This window comes from Coregonus clupeaformis, unplaced genomic scaffold (assembly GCF_020615455.1).
Source record: "Coregonus clupeaformis isolate EN_2021a unplaced genomic scaffold, ASM2061545v1 scaf0447, whole genome shotgun sequence".
Classification (NCBI taxonomy): Eukaryota; Metazoa; Chordata; class Actinopteri; order Salmoniformes; family Salmonidae; genus Coregonus; species Coregonus clupeaformis.
In genome coordinates, this window is record NW_025533902.1 from 347824 (window position 1) to 358134 (window position 10311).

General features: G+C 45.6%; 1 protein-coding gene across 1 annotated transcript; it reads right to left on the reverse strand.

Annotated features, from left to right (window-relative positions):
* Positions 1 to 3806: 3806 nt before the first annotated feature.
* On the reverse strand, positions 3807 to 8855 carry tmem178b (transmembrane protein 178B). Its single transcript, XM_041875733.2, has 2 exons — positions 8716 to 8855; positions 3807 to 5683 (listed from the first exon to the last, which is right to left on the reverse strand). Exons 1-2 carry the CDS (start codon positions 8840 to 8842, stop codon positions 5433 to 5435), a joined length of 378 nt encoding a protein of 125 aa, XP_041731667.2. The 5' UTR covers positions 8843 to 8855; the 3' UTR covers positions 3807 to 5432.
* Between the last annotated feature and the right edge of the window lie 1456 nt (positions 8856 to 10311).

A 10311-nucleotide genomic window follows, 5' to 3' on the forward strand; every position in this document is an offset into this window, starting at 1 on the left:
CCAAACATCACCGCCAGGTATCGGACATGTTCCATCTGTTCTCTGGTCCCAAACATCACCGCCAGGTATCGGACATGTTCCATCTGTTCTCTGGTCCCAAACATCACCGCCAGGTATCGGACATGTTCCATCTGTTCTCTGGTCCCAAACATCACCGCCAGGTATCGGACATGTTCCATCTGTTCTCTGGTCCCAAACATCTCCGCCATGTATCGGACATGTTCCATCTGTTCTCTGGTCCCAAACATCACCGCCAGGTATTGGACATGTTCCATCTGTTCTCTGGTCCCAAACATCACTGCAAGGTATCGGACATGTTCCATCTGTTCTCTGGTCCCAAACATCACCGCCAGGTATCGAACATGTTCCATCTGTTCTCTGGTCCCAAACATCACCGCCAGGTATCGGACATGTTCCATATGTTCTCTGGTCCCAAACATCACCGCCAGGTATTGGACATGTTCCATCTGTTCTCTGGTCCCAAACATCACCGGCAGGTATGGGACATGTTCCATCTGTTCTCTGGTCCCAAACATCACCGGCAGGTATCGGACATGTTCCATCTGTTCTCTGGTCCCAAACATCACCGCCAGGTATTGGACATGTTCCATCTGTTCTCTGGTCTCAAACATCACCGCCAGGTATTGGACATGTTCCATCTGTTCTCTGGTCTCAAACATCACCGCCAGGTATCGGACATGTTCCATCTGTTCTCTGGTCCCAAACATCACCGGCAGGTATCGGACATGTTCCATCTGTTCTCTGGTCCCAAACATCACCGCCAGGTATTGGACATGTTCCATCTGTTCTCTGGTCTCAAACATCACCGCCAGGTATCGGACATGTTCCATCTGTTCTCTGGTCCCAAACATCACCGCCAGGTATTGGACATGTTCCATCTGTTCTCTGGTCCCAAACATCACCGCCAGGTATCAGACATGTTCCATCTGTTCTCTGGTCCCAAACATCTCCGCCAGGTATTGGACATGTTCCATCTGTTCTCTGGTCCCAAACATCACCGCCTGGTATCGGACATGTTCCATCTGTTCTCTGCCAAGGTCCCAAAATACTACAGGTAGCTAGCTAAACATAGAGTGGAACCAGACACAGGGATATTTTACTGCTACATAAGGTAACATACACTTTTGGACTTATAAATTAATATCTATCCAATGATTCTTAAAGAATATAACTTATAAATGCTTCATGAGCTTAGATCAACTGTTGGACTCCATCAGAACCCAAAATATAAGCTTGTTTTACTCCAATGTTAGTAAACAAAGTACATGCAAACAAACACTATATAGCCTCAAAACATGATTACAGCTATCATGTTGATATCATGGAGGGTCAGTCCTTACTACAGCTATCATGTTGATATCATGGAGGGTCAGTCCTTACTACAACGATCATGTTGATATCATGGAGGGTCAGTCCTTACTACAACTATCATGTTGATATCATGGAGGGTCAGTCCTTACTACAGCTATCATGTTGATATCATGGAGGGTCAGTCCTTACTACAACTATCATGTTGATATCATGGAGGGTCAGTCCCTACTACAGCTATCATGTTGATATCATGGAGGGTCAGTCCTTACTACAACTATCATGTTGATATCATGGAGGGTCAGTCCTTACTACAACTATCATGTTGATATCATGGAGGGTCAGTCCTTACTACAACTATCATGTTGATATCATGGAGGGTCAGTCCTTACTGCAACTATCATGTTGATATCATGGAGGGTCAGTCCTTACTACAGCTATCATGTTGATATCATGGAGGGTCAGTCCTTACTACAGCTATCATGTTGATATCATGGAGGGTCAGTCCTTACTACAACTATCATGTTGATATCATGGAGGGTCAGTCCATACTACAACTATCATGTTGATATCATGGAGGGTCAGTCCTTACTACAACTATCGTGTTGATATCATGGAGGGTCAGTCCTTACTACAACTATCGTGTTGATATCATGGAGGGTCAGTCCTTACTACAACTATCATGTTGATATCATGGAGGGTCGGTCCTTACTACAACTATCATGTTGATATCATGGATGGTCAGTCCTTACTACAACTATCATGTTGATATCATGGAGGGTCAGTCCTTACTACAACTATCATGTTGATATCATGGAGGGTCAGTCCTTACTACAGCTATCGTGTTGATATCATGGAGGGTCAGTCCTTACTACAACTATCATGTTGATATCATGGAGGGTCAGTCCTTACTACAACTATCATGTTGATATCATGGAGGGTCAGTCCTTACTACAGCTATCGTGTTGATATCATGGAGGGTCAGTCCTTACTACAACTATCATGTTGATATCATGGAGGGTCAGTCCTTACTACAACTATCATGTTGATATCATGGAGGGTCAGTCCTTACTACAACTATCATGTTGACATCATGGAGGGTCAGTCCTTACTACAACTATCATGTTGATATCATGGAGGGTCAGTCCTTACTACAACTATCATGTTGACATCATGGAGGGTCAGTCCTTACTACAACTATCATGTTGATATCATGGAGGGTCAGTCCTTACTACAACTATCATGTTGATATCATGGAGGGTCAGTCCTTACATCCATAGCTCTGACTATGAATTTGAAAGTGTTTCTGCAGCCCCTTCCCAATTTTATTTTTACTGAAACAGGGGCGGGGAACTGGCTTATTGTTTTTACTGCTAATTGCGGCTTTAAGGGCTGGATTCTGTTCCCAGAAGTATCACGGAAGATCCGGGTTATAGCTAGCTAATTTAAAAGCAATGTTCCCGCATTTGCAGAGAAAAAGTACCAATTGTCATACTTGAGTAAAAGTAAAGATATCTTAATAGAAAATGACTCAAGTAAAAGTGAAAGTCACCCAGTAAAATACTACTTGAGTAAAAGTCTAAAAGTATTTGGTTTTAAATAGACTTAAGTATCAAAAGTAAATGTAATTGCTAAAATATACTTAAGTATCAAAAGTAAAAGTAAAAGTATAAATCATTTCAAATTTCTTATATTATGCAAACCAGACGGCACCCTTTTCTTGTTTTTAAAATGTATGCATACCCAGGGGTAACACTCAACATTTACAAACAAAGCATGTGTGTTTAGTGAGTCTGCCAGATAAGAGGCAGTAGGGATGACCAGGGATGTTCTCTTGATAAGTGCGTGAATAGGATCATTTTCCTGTCCTGCTAAGCATTCAAAATGTAACGAGTACTTTTGGGTGTCAGGGAAAATGTATGGAGTAAAAAGTACATTATTTTCTTTAGGAATGTAGTGAAGTAAAAGTAAAAGTTGTCAAAAATATAAATAGTAAAGCAAAGTACAGATACCCCCCAAAAAACGAGTAGTACTTTAAAGTATTTTTACTTAAGTACTTTACACCACTGGGAATCGAAGACTGGACATGTTGTTACATTTAAGTTTTCTCTACTGTAATTGTCTATGAACAATAGTGTACTTACAGATCAAAAGTGATACGTTGTTGTGACAATCTCTACAGAAAGAGGATGGCTAAGATTCCCAACCGTTGAACAACTGAGTCTTTGTCCTCCATCTTAGAAGCTTTGTGGTTTTAACTGAAGCTGTGACACCTCTCCTGACTACATCTTACTGGTTGACCTCCAGCTCTAAATATAATCTGAACTGCTCCGTAGAGAACCTCAAGGCAGCGAGCGACAGTAGAATTTCGAAAGTCCCCGTCCTCCCAAACAGAGGACCGGACGGAACCAGGGTAATACTGTTTAAACACGATAGTGCATCTTTCTACTAGTCTCTGTTCATCATTTTTACAACTGTTGATGTTTTTATTTTTTATTTATTTATTCAAAACACACACAACACACACTACGACAACATCACACACACAGTCCGTTCATTCAGGATGGGTTTCAGCACGATGCAAAGGAAAAAAAAGGAATTCATGTATAAAATGTTAGATGACTGAGGCTAGATAAGGCTTGAAGAAATAGGTCTCTCGAACGGCGCCCTGTCCCCTATTTAGTGCACTACTTTAGACTAGAGAATGGCGCCCCTCCCCCGTCCCCTATTTAGTGCACTACTTTTGACTATAGCCCAAAGGGAATAGGGTACCATTTGGGATGCAGCCTAGGATGCCCTGGTGGGAATGACAATGCTCCAACGTGGAATTTCCTGGCTGTAATTTCTCTGGAATGATTATTCTGTAGTTCTGGAATATTCTGTAGTTTTGTAGAGCTACTGTAGAGAGCCGGTATCCTGTGTTGTGATGTCCCTCAGCTGGTCCAGTGACTCAGAGTAGATCTGAGGAAACACACTGAGAGTTCAACCAAACCACAGCCACAAGTCAGATGTCCGTTTTCAACTCCCCCCCCCAAAAATCTTGTATCTTTCAGACAAATCGAATCGATTTCAAATTCATTGATTGAATTGATTGTTCTGGGTAAATCCCATTGGAAGTCTCCAGTAAGCCGAGGTGTCTTTTTAGAACAGGATGTGCTATTCATAATACTCCAACCTTTGACCCCTCTCAGTTGGTGGTGATTAATCCCTCGGCACAGGGGGGACTGTGGCACCTTAATCGGGAAGGACGGGGCTTGGTGGTAACGTCTGGAGCGGAATTAAGTGGAATGGTATGAAATACCATCATCAAACGCATGGTTTCCATGGTGATGCCATTCCGTTTGCTCCATTCCAGACATTACTATGAGCCGTCCTCCCATCAGCAGCCCCCCACCGCCCCTCAGTGACAGTAGAGTTGCAGTTATTCCCCTTGTTGTCGATGGGTTTAGGGGCCAGTCACCATGAGTTCCACTGAGGTTCAGACATCATGTTCCACTGTCTGTCTGTTTGAAAACACAGAGTATCCCGAAACACTGAGATGGCAGAGGACACTGTCCTGCTGAAAGGTGCATTTCTCTCCAAGTGTCCGATATGTCCCCCCGTTGCTGTAACTCCCAACCCTTGTTGTCCATCCGTCTGTCATCGTTCATTAATGAAAAGTTCCTCTCGTTCCCCAGACGAGAAGGCCGTTTCATGGTACATCCATTTCGAGCATCACAACATCCGCTCCCCGACTACAAATCCACCAGCACAACTTCAGATCGTTGATTATATTTCTCTGTCAGTTTGTTGTTGTTGGGTTTTTTTTCTGTTGTTTTTCAAGAAACCAGATCATGTTTATACACACTCACACAATTTAAACAAACAACAAACAACACATTGTCTTTAAGTGGCCAGGAAAAGACTGATAGTCGATGATTATAAAAAAAAAATGAATGCATGGATTTGTCAACTCATTTGCTTGTTAGATTTTGTTTGTTAGATTCTCGATCTTCTCTTTCTTCTGGCTGTCCTGTGTAGTTAAAGGTGTAGTTAGCTATCTAGCTAGCGCTGCGGACCGGCTCCAGTGGACCTCCAGTCCTCCATCCTCCATCCTGGTCCCTCTAGCAGACCGTTCCGTTCTCCTGCCTCGACTTGGGGCAGGTGGATCGAGGGAGGGGCTGGACGGAGGGAGCCAGGGTGCAGAAGAAGCCAGCGATGAGGGTGAGCCCCAGACCTCCCCAGGCACAGAACATAGACCAGCCGTAGCCATGGCCGATGTCATCCGGCAGGCCGTAGAGGTAGCGCGGGTAACGGGAGAGCTCAAAGTTGATCCCCGCCACGCAGGTACAGAGAGAGATTATACAGAAGGTGCCTGGGGAGGAGAGGAGAGAGGGGGAGGGGGGGAGAGAGGGGGGGAGAGGGGGAGAGAGAGAGAGGGGAAGATAAAAGAGAGGGGAGGGGGAGAGAGGGCGAGAGAGAGGGAGGTGTAGAGGGGGAGAGAGAGGAGGTGGGGAGGGGTAGAGGGAGAGATAGAGGGGAGGTGGGGGAGAGAGAGAGAGAGAGAGAGAGAGAGAGAGAGAGAGAGAGAGAGAGAGAGAGAGAGAGAGAGAGAGAGAGAGAGAGAGAGAGAGAGAGAGAGAGAGAGAGAGAGAGAGAGAGAGAGAGAGAGATAAAAGAGAGGGGAGGGGAAGAGAGGGCGAGAGAGAGGAGGTGGGGAGGGGTAGAGGGAGAGAGAGAGAGAGTTACACTGATGCAATAAGAACAACGTTCATTTGGTGTGAATCTGTTTATCAGTAATATAATATGACCTGTATAGGGTTAAGGTGACTAAGCATCAGGATATATGATAAACAGAGTAGCAGTAGCGTATATGATGATTAGTGATGAGATGATGATGGTGAATGGGTGTGTGTAGAGTCCGTATAAATGTATGTGACAGTGTGTGTAGTGTGTAGGGCCCTGTGAGTGTGTGTGTGTTGGAGTGACAGTGTGTAGTGTGTAGGGCACTGTGAGTGTGTATAGAGACAGTGTAAAAATAAGAAGAAAATGCAAGGGTCAACTGTAGCCATTTAGTTAGCTATTTAGTTAGCCATGTAGTTAGCTATTTAGTTAGCTATTTAGTTAGCCATTTAGTTAGCCATTTAGTTAGCTATTTAGTTAGCCATTTAGTTAGCTATTTAGTTAGCCATTTAGTTAGCCATTTAGTTAGCTATTTCGTTAGCCATTTAGTTAGCTATTTAGTTAGCCATTTAGTTAGCTATTTTGTTAGCCATTTAGTTAGCCATTTAGTTAGCTATTTAGTTAGCCATGTAGATAGCTATTTAGTTAGCCATTTAGTTAACTATTTAGCAGTCTTATGGCATTGGGATAGAAGCTTTTCAGGAGCCTGTTGGTGTCAGACTTGATGCACCGGTACCGCTTGCCGTGCGGAAGCAGAGAGAACAGTCTATGGTTTGGGTGGCTGGAGTCTTTAACGATTTTCTGGGCCTTCCTTTCAAATAAAATAAAATCACATTTTATTTGCCACATGTGCCGAATACAACAGGTGTAGACATTACCGTGAAATGCTTACTTACAGCCCTTAACCAACAATGCATTTATTTTTTAATAAAAAAGTAAAATAAAACAACAACAACAACAAAAAAGTGTTGAGAAAAAAAGAGCAGAAGTAAAATAAAATAACAGTAGGGAGGCTATATACAGGGGGGTACCGGTGCAGAGTTAATGTGCGGGGGCACCGGCTAGTTGAGGTAGTTGAAGTAATATGTACATGTGGGTAGAGTTAAAGTGACTATGCATAAATAATTAACAGAGTAGCAGCAGCGTAAAAAGATGGGGTGGGGGGTTGGGGGGCAGTGCAAGTAGTCCGGGTAGCCATGATTAGCTGTTTAGGAGTCTTATGGCTTGGGGGTAGAAGCTGTTGAGAAACCTTTTGGACCTAGACTTGGCGCTCCGGTACCGCTTGCCGTGCGGTATGACTAGGGTGGCTGGAGTCTTTGACAATTTTGAGGGCCTTCCTCTGACACCATCTGGTATAGAGGTCCTGGATGGCAGGGAGCTCGGTCCCAGTGACGTACACGGCTGTCCGCGTCACCCTCTGTAGCGCCATGCGATCGAGGGCGGTGCTGTTGCCATACCAAGCAGTGATGCAGCCAGTCAAGATGCTCTCAGTGGTGCAGCTGAAGAACCTTTTGAGGATTTGAGGGCCCATGCGAAACCTTTTCAACCTCTTGAGAGGGATGAGGCGCTGTCGTGCCTTCTTCACGACTGTGTGTGTGTGTGGACCATTTTAAAGTTCTTAGTGATTTGGAAAGCGAGGTACTTGAAGCTCTGGACCTGCTCCACTGCAGCCCCATCGGTGTGGATGGAGGCGAGCTCGCCCCCCGCCCCGTTTCCTGTAGTCCACGATCAGCTCCTTGGTCTTACTGACGTTGAGGGAGAGGTTGTTGCTCCGGCCCCACACTGCCAGGTCACCTGACCTCCTCCATGTCTCATCGTCGCCGGTGATCAGTCCTACCACCGTCATGTCGTCAGCAAACTTGATGATGGTGTTGGAGTCGTGCGCGGCCACGCAGTCATTGGTGAACAGGGAGTACAGGAGGGGACTAAGCACACACCCCTGAGGGGGCCCCTGTGTTCAGGGTCAGTGGTGGCGGCTGTGTTGTTGCCTACCCTCGCCACCTGGGGACGGCCCGTCAGGAAGTCCAGGATCCAGTTGCAGAGGGAAGGGGTTCAGTTCCAGGGTCCCATAGCTTGGCGACGCTGAGCTGAAGGCTATGAGCTGTGGTCAACTAGCTGTTGACGCTGAGCTGAAGGCTGTGAGCTGTGGTCAACTAGCTTGGCGACGCTGAGCTGAAGGCTGTGAGCTGTGGTCAACTAGCTGTTGATGCTATTCTCTTTCACAGTAATGACCTGAGCAGGGGGGTCACTATTGGCCAGAAAACCCTCAGTCCTCTAACTGTTGACAAACAACCAGTCAGGAAGTTAAGATGACAGAATCTATTCAGGTTCGATGTAACACATTTTAAAATTCTTTCAAATACTTCCAATAGAAGTAGTGGAAAATGTGGTCCTCTTTAGCTCAATTGGTAGAGCACGGCGCTTGTAACGCCAGGGTAGTGGGTTCGATCCCCGGGACCACCCATACGTAAAAAATGTATGCACACATAAGTTGCTTTGGATAAAAGCGTCTGCTAAATGGCATATTATTATTATAAGTGATTGTGATTAACAATCCTACGGACCAGTTTACCTGATCACCAGGATTTAGGACGCCATACAAACTATCCTATGAACGTGTTCTTTTTTTAAATTAAAAGCTCCCTTAGTATTTTTCTTAAGAAGTGTTTGGTGAATCCAAGGCCTTGGCTTTAATGATGTACAGTATCTGTATTGTACACTTACCTCCCATGAGGAACAGCAGTCCAGCCACGTACTGCATCAGTCCCCTATCCCAGCAGCATCCCAGAACACCTATCACCCAGCCAAACAGAATGATGGCTACCGCCATGCCCATGAAGCCCGCTGTCATCCGCCGCAGGTCTAGAGAGACAGGAAAGATACAGGGGGGAGGGTTAGCATGGATACAACACACACACTGTAGTCCACGTTCAGATACACACACTGTAGTCCACGTTCAGATACACACACTGTAGTCCACGTTCAGACACACACACTGTAGTCCACGTTCAGACACACACACTGTAGTCCACATTCAGACACACACACTGTAGTCCACGTTCAGACACACACACTGTAGTCCACGTTCAGACACACACTGTAGTCCACGTTCAGACACACACACTGTAGTCCACATTCAGACACACACACTGTAGTCCACATTCAGACACACACACTGTAGTCCACGTTCAGACACACACACTGTAGTCCACGTTAAGACACACACACTGTAGTCCACGTTCAGACACACACACTGTAGTCCACGTTCAGACACACACTGTAGTCCACGTTCAGACACACACACTGTAGTCCACATTCAGATACACACACTGTAGTCCACGTTAAGACACACTGTAGTCCACGTTCAGACACACACTGTAGTCCACGTTCAGACACACACTGTAGTCCACGTTCAGACACACACACTGTAGTCCACGTTAAGACACACTATAGTCCACGTTCAGACACACACTGTAGTCCACGTTCAGACACACACTGTAGTCCACGTTCAGACACACACACTGTAGTCCACGTTCAGACACACACACTGTAGTCCACGTTCAGACACACACACTGTAGTCCACGTTCAGACACACACACTGTACTCCACGTTCAGACACACACACTGTAGTCCACGTTCAGACACACACACTGTAGTCCACGTTCAGACACACACACTGTAGTCCACGTTCAGACACACACACTGTAGTCCACGTTCAGACACACACTGTAGTCCACGTTCAGACACACACACTGTAGTCCACGTTCAGACACACACTGTAGTCCACGTTCAGATACACACACTGTAGTCCACGTTCAGACACACAAACTGTAGTCCACGTTCAGACACACACTGTAGTCCACGTTCAGATACACACACTGTAGTCCACGTTCAGACACACAAACTGTAGTCCACGTTCAGACACACACACTGTAGTCCACGTTCAGACACACACACTGTAGTCCACGTTCAGACACACAAACTGTAGTCCACGTTCAGACACACACTGTAGTCCACGTTCAGACACACACACTGTAGTCCACGTTCAGACACACACTGTAGTCCACGTTCAGACACACACACTGTAGTCCACGTTCAGACACACACACTGTAGTCCACGTTCAGACACACACTGTAGTCCACGTTCAGACACACACACTGTAGTCCACGTTCAGACACACAAACTGTAGTCCACGTTCAGACACACAAACTGTAGTCCACGTTCAGACACACACTGTAGTCCACGTTCAGACACACAAACTGTAGTCCACGTTCAGACACACAAACTGTAGTCCACGTTCAGACACACACACTGTAGT

Bases quoted from the DNA above. Each gene is read 5' to 3' on its own strand.
- tmem178b (XM_041875733.2), bottom strand. From the start codon at position 8,842: ATGACAGCGGGCTTCATGGGCATGGCGGTAGCCATCATTCTGTTTGGC. The intron at 5,684-8,715 runs GTAAGTGTACAA...TCTCCTCCCCAG, and splicing joins ACTGCTGTTCCTCATGGGAG to GCACCTTCTGTATAATCTCT.